The following is a 14902-nucleotide window of genomic DNA, read 5'->3' on the forward strand; positions in this document are numbered from 1 at the left end:
ACAGAATTCAAACCCAACATTATCATGTTAAAATTAGGACTCAGATACCGAATCAAAATACCGATTTTAAGGATACCGTACCGAAATTTTTTCGATATATAAATATTTTTTTGGTATATCGGGTTTTTTTTATATATGTACGGTATTAATATGAATTTTTTCCATACTAAAATTTTGAAATTACGATATCGATACCGGTATGAATTTTTTTCATACCAATATTTTTGATACGATATACCGAAAACTCACTCCTAATTAAAATAATCACACCAAATGAGTTAGAGTTTTTGTAATATCGTAGATATATTTTTTTAAAAAATAAATATTCTAAAATAATTATTGAAGGTGACACGTGTTTAAGATTTTAGTCGTCTTAGAGAGCATTTCTTGAAATTTAAAGATGGCATACACGAGATCAGTGGGTTCTCGAACCTAAGCAGCGTGCATTTATTTTCCTAAAATTTGATTTATCATATTTTTGAAAAGTTCTTTATTAGTTTTTTGAATTCTACATTTTGACCAAAAAAAAAAAATTGAAATCTGATGAAACTAAATTGACGACGAAGGTGTATAATTCAATATTATTTACTAATATTTATATGTTTAATTAATAGGGAGACGTGTCGTGTTTGGGAGCTGGGTTGACATGAATTTACACCATTATTATTATGATTATGCAAAATTATATAATAATATAATATTAATGGAAATGAAATGAAAGTGATGATGGCTTAATCAGATTTGACTTTCAAATCATCTACGTTTTTTTTTATAGTTGGGTTTATTTTATGTTTGACTAAATTTATTTAACATAGTCTATAAGTTTTTAGAATTTATAAGTTGTTTAAGATTTTATAAATTGTTATCATTTATTTTAAAAATAAATTTTTTAAAATGTTTAAATAAACTTAATTCAAATAATTTAATATTGATATATTTGGTACTATAAGATGTTATTAAAAGGACATAATATCATGAAGTTAATGTAAATAGTTATACATATACGAAAATAGTTTTAGAATAATCTATATGAAAAAATAAAACTAAATTTAATATTTAAATTTATAAAAATTGATATTATTTGGATTTTTTAAATATAATATTTAATGCGCGGAGGAAATGGTAAAGATGTATGAAAATATGTATGGATATTTTGGATAAATAAAATGAAAAAATAAGATTTTTTTGTAAAAAATAAAGTTACACTTATTTTTAAAAAAAAACAACTTATTTTAACAGTTTAAAAATTATTTGTAAAAAAAAATTACCGAAAAAATTTTAACAGCTTATAAGCTCCAAAACAACTCGTAGATCTTATGAGCTCAACTAAACACATATTACCTGAAATAATATTTTTGGTATAACATAAAATGAGCCACTTTTATGTTACACAAAATGCGAGTCAGATGTTGTCACAGCTGGCTAAGGGTCTTGTTTTTTTAAAACATATATATTATAAAAGCTTTTGTGAGACCATCTCATGTATAAATTTTTTGAGACAGGTATTTTAATTGAGTTATCCGTGAAAAAATATTAATTTTTACACCTAGAGTATTACTTTTAATGTAAATATGAATCGAGTTGACCCGTCTGACAGATAAAGATAAGTGAGACCGTCTCACAAAAGACTTATATACACACACACACATACACATATACTAGTCTTTTGACGCACATAGTGTTGCGTAGTAGTAAAATATTTTATTTTTAGAAATTTTCTTTGGAGCTAACTCAATTTCATTTTGTGATTAATTTGATTTATATTAAATAAAATAATATTAAAATTATAAAAATTGACGAGAGACCAAACTGTAATTTGATATGAATATATATATATATATATATATATATTTGATATGAATATATATATATACATATATATATATATATATATATATATTTAGAGAGATAGAGATAAATAATTTATTTTGATGAGGTGGAGACCCATTATTCGCTGTGGAAACTTATATGAGCATCCACTGAGGTAATGACCGATGATTTCGGATGATAATAATTCTAGCAAGTGAACTCGATCAAGTAATAGTATATGGACAACGAGTCCAAGTATCGATCCCACAAAGACTGTAGTCAATTCTCAAGATTTAATTATTTAACTTAATCTAAACATAATAATAAAAAAGATTGTGATGAGTTGAATAAAATAATAATAACTAATTATAAAAATATCTAACAACTAGAGCTGGGAGTGTAAATTCAATTAATATAGACAACCAAGACACACAAAGATATCGAACTAATTTATGCATCCACGTGGCACAGACTGAAAATTATGTTTATTCCAATCACTGTGAATTTTTCTGTATTATTCAACAATATATTTTTAGATTTGCTAAACCTATATATTCAAGTTGGACGGATCAATTATTTCTAATTAATTCTAATCAAACTCAATACATTCAATATTTATGAAAATTCAGTTTTCACCTAAAACTGCATACTGAGACCGATTACTATTTCTTGTCGGTTTAACCATAAGTTGATTGATATCTTTGAAGCTATATTTAATCAATCCTCTTTCGATTCATGATTAATCAACAAATATGTGACTAGGTGATCAGGCTATTCACAAGAAATATTAAACTAACATCAATCAATAACTGAAAATATTCAAAAAATATATCACATATGCAACCACGTTTCAAACATAAATTAATTTCGACTCAATCTCGTGGTCTTGGTTGAAGGAAAACGACTCAATAAACGAGAACTTAATTCAAAACAACGTTTTAATCATAAAAAAAAAGAAGAACGGAGAAGAAACTAGGATGAAGCGTTCTTGAAAATCTTCAATCTCCAAATCCCTAGCCGCCGTCTTCAAAATATGACTCCTATTCCCGAAAATCTGATGAAATATATGTATTTATACGTCCAAGAATCATGACTTTTTTTCCTTTTTTAAAAGAGTCCGAAAATTGTAAATTTATTGGCCCGCAATCGCGCTCGAGCGGTATAAAGATCCTGCTCGAGTGCACAACTTTCTGTTCAGCTCTCAAATTTTCACCTTTCGCTCTCGAGCGGTTTAAATAATCCGCTCGAGCGCAATACTCCTATGTCCAACGCGCATAATTCATGAAAAAATCATATCTGAAGTTTTAGTCGTCGGATCGAGCTGAAATTTGAACAGCAGTTTCATAACATATTCTTGTACTACATTTTGAACGGTGAGATCGGATTTAGATCTCTCTAGCATCATAACTATTTTTTTTTTGTACAATCGATGTTTCGTAAGTCTTTCTTGTGCCTCTTCTTGGTGCTTAGACTTTTTTTTTGTGTCCAAAATCATTATTTCTTTATTGTACCTACAAATCAACCAGGAAATGTGAAATAAATATAATATGCATGAATAAGAATAAAATTAAACTTAAATGATACTAACACAACAAGAATGTATGCAAAATGAACTCAAAAACTAAAACAAAATATTGTATGAAAACACTCTTATCAAGTAACATCTATGTTTCTATTGAATGTTTGATAAATGATCATGTGTTTTATTCTCATAACCATCAATCACACATGATTTGTTTAGTACAATTCACTAACCAATATAGTCTGCGACTATCACATTAGCCAAGATATTTATCCGGTGTGTGTTGAGTGGTTATGGCTTCGCGTTCTCACTATTAAATATTTTTTTAATAAAAAAAATAACAAGTCAAAAATTTTATTTTATTGAGAATAGAAATTTTAATTCTGACCAACGTTTGTCAGATGGCATTGAAATTGGGCTTTAGCAACATAAGCCCATAAAATTCCGAATCATTTAAAGGCCCAGAATGTTGAGGATATCTCGTAGAAATAGAATCAAGAACAAACCAGAACTTGCTAGAGATAACCGAAACTGCATAAAAATTCCAAAAGGCGAAGGCTTCGGGTTCAAAGTGAAATATCTGAAGAAACTGTAATGCCATGACGTGTACGGACGCCGATATGGTGGAGGTGGACGCCGCCACCGCGCCGCATCAGGGTGTGGCATCCAATTCTGACCCCAACAACGTCGTCAGGAATCTGTTGTCAATGGCTCGCCAGCTCGTCGGTCAAGGCAAACCCTCCCAGGCTCTGCAAGCGGTAAATTTCTCTTACCCACTTGTATTTTTATCAATATCAGTGTTCCGATTAACTTTAGAAGGCGAAAAGTTGATTTCTTGGGTTTCTTGGTTGCATCGTGGTGGATCAACTATGAAATGTTCATTTAAACGATGCCTTTATTGCCGATATCTCTCGTGACTGATTGATTATTTGGATTATTTTGCATCCAATTTTGGGTTTCTTGAATTAGAGCAATAGCAAGCAGATGCTATATTTACAAGGCATTTCTTTTAATTTTTCTCTTTTCCGTGGTTTGCTGGATGTTGTGGTGTGAATCTTGTCAATGTTTTAATAGTTCTAGCATTGTAACAAATGGAAAATATTTGGCTTTATAGGACTTGTGTACCAGTCTCCCAGGTTTTGAGTGGGGAAAACGCGGGTAAAACAGAAAAAATTGCCTAGCGGATTAGAGTGTAATTTTTCCTCAAGTATTGTTGGTTTACCAAAAAAATTGCTGAGAGACATAAGATCTTTGGGATGTGTGTGACCATGTTCACCTTCTTTTCCTCCGCTAATAAGCGCGTTGCTAATCATCGATTATGACTGGTCAATAATTTTGCTGCATTATATGGTGGCTTTGTGTGCTCCTGTATGATTTTGCTCATAATTGTTTGTAGTTTGGAAGAACCCCAGGTTGAGATGCTTTCATCCATAAGATGGAATGACACCACCTTTTTGATAGTGAAACCTTGCTTATAAGCTACAGCTTTTAAAACAAGCCTGCACAAGACAGGCCCTAAATTTCTGGGACATTATGAAGTCTGTATTCAAATCCTTCCAGCCTTTGACATATTTGCGTTGCGCTGATGATTGTCTTGTAAAATAACCAGTGATATGATTTGGCATTGTGATTTTTCTCGACTTCTTGAAATGTCTCTTTCCATAAAGACTGTGTGTGACTACAGGGAAATTTCAATTAATCATGCATCAGTATCTTTTTAGTTTTAGAATAAAATGTTTGGGTAATGTGCCCTGCGTGGTCGTTTGTCACCGCTAATGTGATGATAAAGATTGGATTTCATGAAGTCTTTAATCAGTTATTGGTTGCCATTTTTTAAGAGCATTGTTTAATGTAACCCAAATTATTCCTTTGGTTAAAGGTGGTGACGGCTATGAAAATACAAGGTGGAGATGGAGCTGTATCTCAAGCTCTTAATCGAGCGCGAGAGCTATACATAAACAAAGTTAAGGCTAGTGATGCTGCTGCAGAGTTGGCTTCACTGTTTGCTGAATGTGCTATTGCTGAGGCCATCCCTTCTCAACATGGAACCTCATTTCACAACATAAATGTCCCCTCGACCGATGAACCAGTTGCTCGAGGAACTTCAATTCTTGCTGAGACAGGACGCTCTCAAATTGTGCTTGATGCATCCTCAGATGGAAGCAGCTTTGTCTGTTTACAGTGTGGCGGTCTTGTGAGTAGTCATCGTAGAGAGGAACATTTTGCATTCTGGTGTTGCAAAATCTGAGTTTGCTAAGCTCTTAGTGTTGGGCCTGTACATTTCATTGTACGTTGACAGAGACATTTGTGTGAAATGTGTGCCAACATTCCAACTGGTGCAGCGCAACATTCCATGGCCTCGAGAGGCATAATGAGCAAACAATCTTCGCTTGGACGCAAGGAACCAGTGAAATTAGGTACATCATGAGATCTGATGAATGTTCCATTGTGTCGTCGTATTTGCTTCCTTGGTATAGTGTATGCTCAACATCATTGTAGGTTTAATGTCATTTTTTATAATTTACGGTTGAGTGTTCAATTAGTAGAGTGTGCAACCGAGGCACAAAACATTGATTTTCGAAAAAAATAGAAGTGTGCTTCACTGTATGTTCTGTTCCAATATACACCAAGGCCAACCAGCCATCAACCAAAGGAAAAAGAACTGAAGAACAAAAGAAAGAAGCACATGATACACACCCACTATCGCAAATTTGTTACATTTCCCTATCAGAGATTGATTTACACGACACTGGCTGTCACCCTAGCTGCATTTTGTCCACTATATTCCGTCCAACAGTGGTGCCAATCCGCAGAAATGCGGCTGAGGCTACAAAATTCCAATGTGTAAAACCACTTTTTTTTCACTCTCATTTCTACCATTGTAGCTACTAGAGTCCCCCAAAACTGTTACTTTTACCTCCCCGCTGCATTTCAATGCGGGGGATGAGAATGCATTATGGCGTTGTCAATATTTGTAACGGCTACGACGCATTCTATTTCGTAACTTTTACCTGCACTTATTTCAATACATTCCCCCGTGTAGTGCAATGGGGAATAGAATAGGTAAGCAACGAACATACAGTTGAGATATACAAGCTAGCGACTGTTTCTATACACAACGTCAGGAAGAGCTTGTGGACGAGGCCGAGTCCTCATGATGGTTTCGTCGCTGTGTCTTATCAATTCTGAAAGTCTCCAAGGTTTTTGCCACTTCCATTTGAACTGCAACAGCCACTGATGATGACTCCTTTTCCATCTCCACAGTTTCCCACCCTGTCCGACAAGTGCTAATTTCTTCATCGACAACTGACCGATAGGCACCATCTGCATTCACACAAACATGAATAGTAAGTCAATGGAACTTTATTGTAACAGAGTTCAAGGAGTAGAAAACTAGCCTTTCTTCTTTGATCCATGAATGCTGCCGACTCTCTGACTGAACCGTTAACTATTCCTGCGGTGTATTTGAGTTGTTTCTGTGCCGGAACAGGAATAGGAGAAAGAGAACCAGTCATGTCATCGGCAATGTGTTTGTGGTTGTTACTCTGTAGCGATTGTACGGTCCAGACATAAGTAGAAATAACTAAAAAACGAAATCAACAGAAGTAGAACAAGGAAACATGAACAAAAACAAACTTACTGGAGGTGGTGTTGCCAATGCCATGGCCACGGCATGTTTTAGCTCCTTCTCGACTTCCTTTCTTCTGACTTCACTTTGTCGTAACAAGCCTACAAGTTCCTTCAACTGATCTTTCATCTCTTTGATTTCAACATCTTTTTCCCACAATTTGCACCTTTTCAGAGACATGAAAATCCATAAAGTTGATATTTTTCTGGTTTGCTTCTCTAAATGCTAATGTTTGGTAAATATATAAAAGGGACAAGAAAGAAGAAATTTCAATTAGACTAGGACATAAATTATCACCTGGCTTCACCAAGATAGTTGAATGTATACTGGAGTAGGTTCTTTGCATCCCCCATAGAACGTAGTTGGTTCCAGCGTCCACGATTGCTGATGCCACGCTCTCGTTCTTCTGCTTCTGAAAGCTGTGAAGCCATTGCGACAAGTGAATTTGATGAAATACTCAGCATACTTTCCAGAGAAGCAATTCTAGCCATTCTTGCGTTAGGCGACATTGAAGATGCCCTGAAAAAGATAAGAAACTAATCAACCACAGTTCAAAAAATTGTGACATTCAAGCATGAAATGCTGCCAATACCACGCTGTGTAAGAACTGAGAAGAATAATGTCTAAATACGATATCGGCCACATGAATAAGGAACTGATTTTGATGTCATTCTCACCTAGAAAAGCCATTTTTCCCTCTATGTGGAGAAACACCCTTCAACGCAAATTCATCAACTTGTCTCAAAACAGCCAACTCTTCCGCCAATGCAGCTCTACTGGAAATGAGACAACAAAGTTGTTAGAAATAATACCGTGATTTTCATGTCTGAAGGTGCATGATGCAAATATAATATATAACACAATATCCAAATGCATGAACAAATTAAGGCAAATGCCATAAAAACTATAACTACTACATACACTTGGCTTTGCCTCTCATACTCATAACGAACTTCATGAACATTCACCATAACTTCGAGCTCATGATCAATCCATCGTTGCATCGATTTCTCATTACTCTGGAAAACAAAAGTTAGTTTTGCACGGTCCAGTAACATGGTTAGAAATGATCGGTATCTTATCCACAAGGATTAGAGTATGTAGGTACCTGTCCATTAATTCCATTTCCATTGCTAGACACTGAGAAAGAGATGAAAATCAGTATATAAATAGAAAGCGGGGGCTGTTCATTTTTTCTTTTTTGGTAAACCATAAATGAATACTTGACTTTCCGAACATCATCAACATTGTTAGATTCCAGAAAATTTGGATGCATCAAGTCATTACATTGCTCAGTACAAACAACATGAGGTGCAAAAATGAGGTGACAAAACTAAGAGAAATATTCAAGGAAAATGCCTACCAGAGTTTTCACGAGCTGATTTCCGTGCTTCCAGCAATTCTTTCAGTCTCTTGGTAGCCATTGCAGCTTCCTCAGTCTTCCTCTGAAGAACCTGAAATCAAATTTCAGGGAGTTCCAATTATTATTTCCTCTTCACTGCAATACATATTGAAAAAGGAGTGCTATCTTTTTGGAATCACCCTTTATTACAGCTAAAATTTTATTCAAGGGTAAATCGAGGGAAGGCCAAATTTATCTCCCGAATAGGATGACACATTTAATATTTAAATAAATATTTCTTGGATTAAAAAATTCCAGTAATTTGTGAATAAAGATAAGCTTAATTGTTTTGAACACATTTCTGATGCAAACAGAGGGTTAAAAAGACCAGTTAACTGTTTCAACAAGATTGAGATCATATTAACATCTATCTTTTTAGTTCATAAAAATTAAAACTAGAGAGATATGGGCTCTAACCATTTTTTGTCGCTGATTCAGTGCTTGCAATTTATGTCTCTCGTACTCATTTCTTCTTCCCTCCTTTCGTAACTGTATGGAGATTGTATGTCAGACAAAGCTCAATAGGAAAAATCCTCTATGGAGTCATTTAAATTGAAACATGATATATTAAAGAAAAAAGTAGCGAAAAATACCTGCAGCAATTCCTTTTCGCGAGATGCCTTCCACTGTCGAAATTGTTCAGCCTCTTGCTTAATCTTATGTTGCAATTGAACCTACAAAATCACTGAATGTTAAAGACCATAAAATTTGACAAATATGAAAATACAGGAAGAAAATGTGTGACCTTCTGTGCTTTTATGCATTGTATTTCCTCTTGTAACTTCTTAGCAGCTTCATCGCTCTTCTGTTTCTGCTTTTGCAGTTGAACTTGATTCTCTTGTTTCTTTTTAAGATCTTGTATCTGATGGGTACAAATGGAAACATTTAACACAAAAAGATTAGACTGAGAAACACAAAATACAATTGAAACAGGTAATAAGTTGCAAAACTGAAAACCTGAGCTTCAAGAACTTTCAGTTTCTGTGCATGCACATCTTCCAATTTCTGTTGTTCACCAGAATTTGCAGAAAGATTTTCGACTTCTGTCAGAAGTCTATCCCTCTCATGCTGCATGGATTAATAGGTGGATAAGTAGGTTAAACACAAAAAGCTGACAACATTATAATTTATCATACTACGAAACCTGAACAGTCCTCTTTTCCTCCTCTAGTTCCAATATTTTCTTTCCAAAATGTTGCTTAAGAGCCATGGTGTTATGGCCTCCAAAAAGTTTCATTTCTGACTGCAAGACGAAGTACAAATTTAGACTTGTTAAAAAAATTATTGGAAAGAAAACTGTTCCATACGGTGCAATGGTGGCAAATGTGCACATGACATGCTATATTTTATTCCATATTATTGAGCATTCAATCGCAGACACTAATAATTTTTGTTATCGAGTTGGTGCACGTATTTTCTGATATGAACAAGAAAAGATCAGCCAAATATTCCCCCCAAAGACAGGGTCTGATTTTAGAATGTCATTACCTCCTTCTGCTCCAATCTTCGATTCAGTTCATTCAGTTCTTTATCCATACTATTCTGCAAATAAGTATGCTCCAACTCTTTAGCTGTATCTTCATCAATTTCTCCAGAATCACCTGAAATCATTTACAAACAAAACCACGAGTACACAAATTACTCTTGAACATATGAATTGAGTAAATTAAGTTTAACTACACAAACTCAGTATTGACTGGATTCAACTTTGATTCATGGATAGAAAATAGAAGCTTAATTGGAAGGCAAGATAGAGCTCAAAAAACATACTGTTCTCACTCATTTCATAGTCAGATGATTCCATACTTTGCAATCCCCTTTTGAGCCCTTCATTTTTTATCAAACCATTTCCACAAACCTACAATTTAGTAATGTCACATTAAAGAATCACAGTATAGATTTACATTTTACACACACTGATATTTGATGTCAAAAGAATCATCTATCTATGATTGAATGACCCTTCAAATATAATTGCATACTTTAGAGTCAGCATCATATAGCTCAAAGGACGTGCCCCTACTGCGAAACTCATTGAGTTCCCGGCACAGCTCCTCGTTAGTAGCCTCGAGAAAAGCAATCCTGTCCTTGAGACCCTGTACAAGTTAACATTAGCTAACTCTTCCTCGATATTTATTTTTAAATTTGTACCAGTTAAAATCTACCACTAAGGGGGTTAGTTAAAATTTTTAAGAATAAGGATAATCTACTTCACCTGCATGTCATTAAAGGAAACTCCTCCTCCACGAGCACAAAGCTCTGCTTGCAGAAATTCTAATTGCTGACGCATCCTCGTCATTTCACTAGATATTGGGTCTCTGTTAATCTGATAATCAAGAAACCAAATTCATTCGATTTGAAAACATTGAAAGGTAACTGTCTGTAGTTAAATATGGTGAAAAGAACACACTGAATACGAGGAGGAACAGATTCTTCTGCAATACTTACAACAGGTTTATTCTGGATATTTCGAGCACGATTGGCATACTTTAAAGTGTTGAGAGTTTCTTCAGCATTAATATCAGCAGGACTAATACACGCTGACGAAAGGAGTTAAAAAACAAAGAGCATCAGCGGTCTAAAGGTATTCATTTAAACATTTTAAACCTCATTTCTGAAGATACGAAAAGAGATTACTGGGATATGAAAGTTTTAATGAAAATCAGGCACAAAAAAGCTTATGACAAACTATGCATTACCTATCATTACTGTTCTGCTGTTGCCACCGAGAGAATCCTGCCAACACCCAAAGAATAGAATTTTAAGAACCATGGAGAGATAACTATTGTATTGTACAGGAAAAGATGTGACAGACCTGCAGTAACCGAGTAAGTTTGCTGTCCCGGTATGGCACGTGAACTCCCTCTTTTCGCTTTTTCTCATCACCAAGAGCACTAATAACATTCCCAAGAGCAAGAAGCCCCTTGTTAATATGAACGCCTGTAAAATATTTGTTACAAGCATTCAAAATGAAAATGAGTATACATATGGGTTTCAAGAAAAAAAAAAAGAAGAGCATATATGAACAGATAAAATTACTTGTCCAACTCTAACCTTCTTTAAATCGTAAGCCATCAGAGCCTGTTCTCTTGGCACGTTCTGATCCGGCAAGATCCACCAGATGCAACTTTGCACAGAGATATTCATCAGCCATACAGTCGGTTAAATTGCCATCATTAGACCCACCTGGATGGAGTTTACGCATCTGCTCCATTGTTATGGTGAATATGGCATGAGAACGGCTGAGAGAGAGGAAGAAATTATTGCACTCATCAATAACTTAAGGTAGAAGATTTCAGAAAGAGATGAATCTTTTCATACACTACGCCATTTACACTTTTCAAACCAGGAAAGACCTGCTATCTTTGTTCATTATCATGTGAAGGTTCGATGAATATGGGTACAGTTAATACACAGGTTAAATCACTTAAAACGGCCTTTTGTAAGGCCAACATTCACAAACTGTGTGTGTCAGAGGATGAACTTAGAACAATGGCCATCAGTATACACTTAATTTTTCTATTGATGAATCTAGTTGGGTCGGGAAAAACAGCAGGATTTTGAAATGCAGTGGTATAATAATAGGGTAACGTGGTTAGGCCATAATAGTTCAGCCAACTGAGGAACTTCAACTAAACAGTTCGGACACATGAATTTGCATCAATTTACAACTTAATACATTCCAACATCTGATATTGGATCACCAACCTCGATTGGTTGTTCATGTTTGTACTCCCAGTTGCTCTGCTTAGTGATCCTTGCTCCAGGCAATCAACCATTTCTTTGAGTGTATTTACACTGCATTCAGTGGACCCAGCAAGCGTAATTACACCGTCTGATGTTTCACGGATTTGTATAGGAGGTTTCCCAGGGATATTTACTTTTCCTGCGTGTCCATTTGCTAACTCTGGCTTATTGACAGAATTGGGATCGAGAAGGTCTTGCACCTCTTCTTTATGAATCTAAAGGAAGAAGAAGATACAATCTAAATCATAACATGAGATGCTAAATAAATCGGAGACTAATTTCAAACAAAATATCATGAACATTATAATGCTTGCAATCCATCATCAATAGCTTTTTTTTTCAATCTTAGTTAAGAAAAAACAACATCATCTAAATAATACACGTGATATAGCCATTGTCTTTCGCATGTACAATCACATGAAATCATTACAATTATCTTCTTCTAGACATGTTTCCTCTTATGGGAGACGAGGAAATGCTCTTTTCATTAAAATGAGATGCAGGATACTAGTGGATATAAAGGTAATCGTTTAAAAATCAACAGAAGAACCGGAGAAGGTGGTTGGATTAACCTCAATGAAGGAAACATGCAGTTGGAATTCAATGTCATTCTTCAATGTTTCAATCTTGCTAAACAAAGCATTCATCACTTTGGGAATTAGCCCAGTTTCATATCCATCTTTGAGACTAGTACCCATGGTGTATGTTTTTCCTGATCCGGTCTGCACCACATTGGAAAGTCAAAACATTTTAAAATCATAACAACCTAGCCGCCAATACGAAAAAGGTTAACAGCTTGTAACCTCACCTGTCCATAGGCAAGAACAGTAGCATTATAACCTTGAAACAAACCATCGACAAGTGGTGCAACACATTCATCATACATTAGAGTCGATGGAGATCCCGTGCTTCCATAAACATGATCAAATGTGAATGAATGGGAACCAATTTGTACCTGTTGCACACAATCGTATCCATTACAATAAGAGAATTAATGAGGAAGCTAATCTGAATATTGAGTGCAGTTTTAGGCCATAAATATAAGACGAACTTCGTAAATACAAAAGTCATTGGTCCGAACCAGGAAATCAAAATAGCTAAGTAAACACCAAATCCATAGAAAACATCTGTGGCCACCAAATAACAACTTTTTTTGCGAAATTGGCATATCCTGCAATTTAATATAATTTCTTGATCCAGAGAAATCACATGATTCAATCTTATTGAACAACAGAAACCTTTCAGTATCTTTGCAGCTCAAAATGATTTGACGAACATTCCCAAATGAATTGCGACTAAAATGACTTGATTCTTGGTTGGAAATGGTTCTGGAACAAAAACATTACAAATCATGCATGTGGAAATTTTTTTAGCGTTTTTCGATGAACTGAGAAAAGGATAGATCTCGCAAACTCATATGAGTGTAGCATTCTTGCAGAAATGTGCATTCATGCAGCTAACTAGGCAAAGTTTTCAAATGCTGTGATTCCAATCTTCTTTCTATAAAAGTGTATGTAACAACAATAAACATCGTAATGTAAGAGAGGACTCATATTAATCCGGCTTTAAGTATGGACAAATACAAAACACGAAACAAAATCAAGAAGGAAAGAATTGGTTTTTTCTGTTTAGTTCCAAAAGCAGGAATCATCCAACAAAAGTTGATTCCACCAAAATATCTCCATATCCAGAATGGGAAACGAAGTTTAGGTACGCAAATACAGAAAGGTAAAGAGAAAGAAAAAAGTAAAATTTGTGTACAGAGCAACACATCCCAGAAACAATCAATGATCCAATACAAAATCCTCAAGGGCATCAGGTGCCAAATGTTCTTTTCTTTTATATTAGAGCCCAAATCCCACTCAAAATCCTGAATAGTTTTGATAAGTCCAGACACTAGAAATTATGGAAGAATGCAATATGATCTTCCAATGCCTCAAACTTTATCACCTCCAATTCCATAAATGTGCATCTTTAAGTGCTAAAAAAAGTCGTCTCATAACAATGCAAAAGAAAACGTGAGAATTATTAAAGTTTTTGCTGTTGTTAGACAACCCAACAGCTGGATTGCTGTGGAATCACCAAAGAGTTCACAAACACAGCAACATGCACTGCCTCCAGTAATCACAGGCAATAAAGGCAAAACTCCATGGGAATTCCAGCATCACAGAACGATCAGATCTTCAAGAATCCAATCAATTCCAGAAGACCAAATTAATCCCAAAAGCAATCACAGCACCCCAAACGCACGTTTCTTAGAATTGCAGCAAACTCACAAATCCACATTAAAAACCCATCTCACGCAACAAACATTGACAGTACCTGAGGCTTCCCAGGTACTACAGCAACACAATCTTCACAACCCTGAAGCCTTTCGTCCCCTATCAAAGGCCTGATGTGAACTGCAACTTTCACGCAACAATCCTCCCCAGAAGAATTAGCTTCCATCGGGAGCAACAAACTTTAACAAAACAACGAAAAGATAAACCAAACCAAACCCACAAGAAAGAGAAAGCTAGAAATGTATCAATGCGGGGTTGACAAACAGTTGAGCAGAAATTTCCACAGAACTGAAGGTGAAAGTGGAGAAATTCTTGGACCAGAAAATGATGCAGCAACTAGAGAGAGAGCGACGAAAAGCTAAGGAAGACTGCCAACTAGATTGTGAAGAGAGAGAGAGAGAGAAGAGAGTGTACACATATAAAGGGCAGTTGAGGGAATTGAAGAAGACGAACAACAATCCTCCTCTCTTCTCTCTCCGAGGTTGTTTCAGTGTGTGTATGTGCAGCTGTAA

General features: G+C 35.2%; 2 protein-coding genes across 2 annotated transcripts; one reads left to right on the forward strand and one right to left on the reverse strand.

Moving 5' to 3' along the window:
- Positions 1-3842: 3842 nt before the first annotated feature.
- Positions 3843-5858, forward strand: LOC140876899 (uncharacterized). The gene is made up of 2 exons (XM_073280529.1): positions 3843-4089; positions 5211-5858. The coding sequence occupies exons 1-2, from the start codon at positions 3931-3933 to the stop codon at positions 5577-5579; spliced, it is 528 nt and encodes a 175-aa protein (XP_073136630.1). The 5' UTR covers positions 3843-3930; the 3' UTR covers positions 5580-5858.
- A 135-nt stretch (positions 5859-5993) lies between these two features.
- On the reverse strand, positions 5994-14885 carry LOC140876741 (kinesin-like protein KIN-4A). Its single transcript, XM_073280515.1, has 25 exons — positions 14431-14885; positions 12917-13063; positions 12681-12830; positions 12070-12323; positions 11416-11603; positions 11177-11301; positions 11061-11097; positions 10810-10901; positions 10577-10687; positions 10344-10457; positions 10132-10219; positions 9850-9962; positions 9506-9604; positions 9319-9429; positions 9107-9223; positions 8955-9035; positions 8779-8850; positions 8323-8413; positions 8068-8099; positions 7881-7978; positions 7637-7735; positions 7257-7478; positions 6972-7125; positions 6730-6876; positions 5994-6655 (listed from the first exon to the last, which is right to left on the reverse strand). The coding sequence occupies exons 1-25, from the start codon at positions 14554-14556 to the stop codon at positions 6428-6430; spliced, it is 3096 nt and encodes a 1031-aa protein (XP_073136616.1). The 5' UTR covers positions 14557-14885; the 3' UTR covers positions 5994-6427.
- Between the last annotated feature and the right edge of the window lie 17 nt (positions 14886-14902).

Source organism: Henckelia pumila, chromosome 1 (assembly GCF_033568475.1).
Source record: "Henckelia pumila isolate YLH828 chromosome 1, ASM3356847v2, whole genome shotgun sequence".
Lineage (NCBI taxonomy): Eukaryota > Viridiplantae > Streptophyta > Magnoliopsida > Lamiales > Gesneriaceae > Henckelia > Henckelia pumila.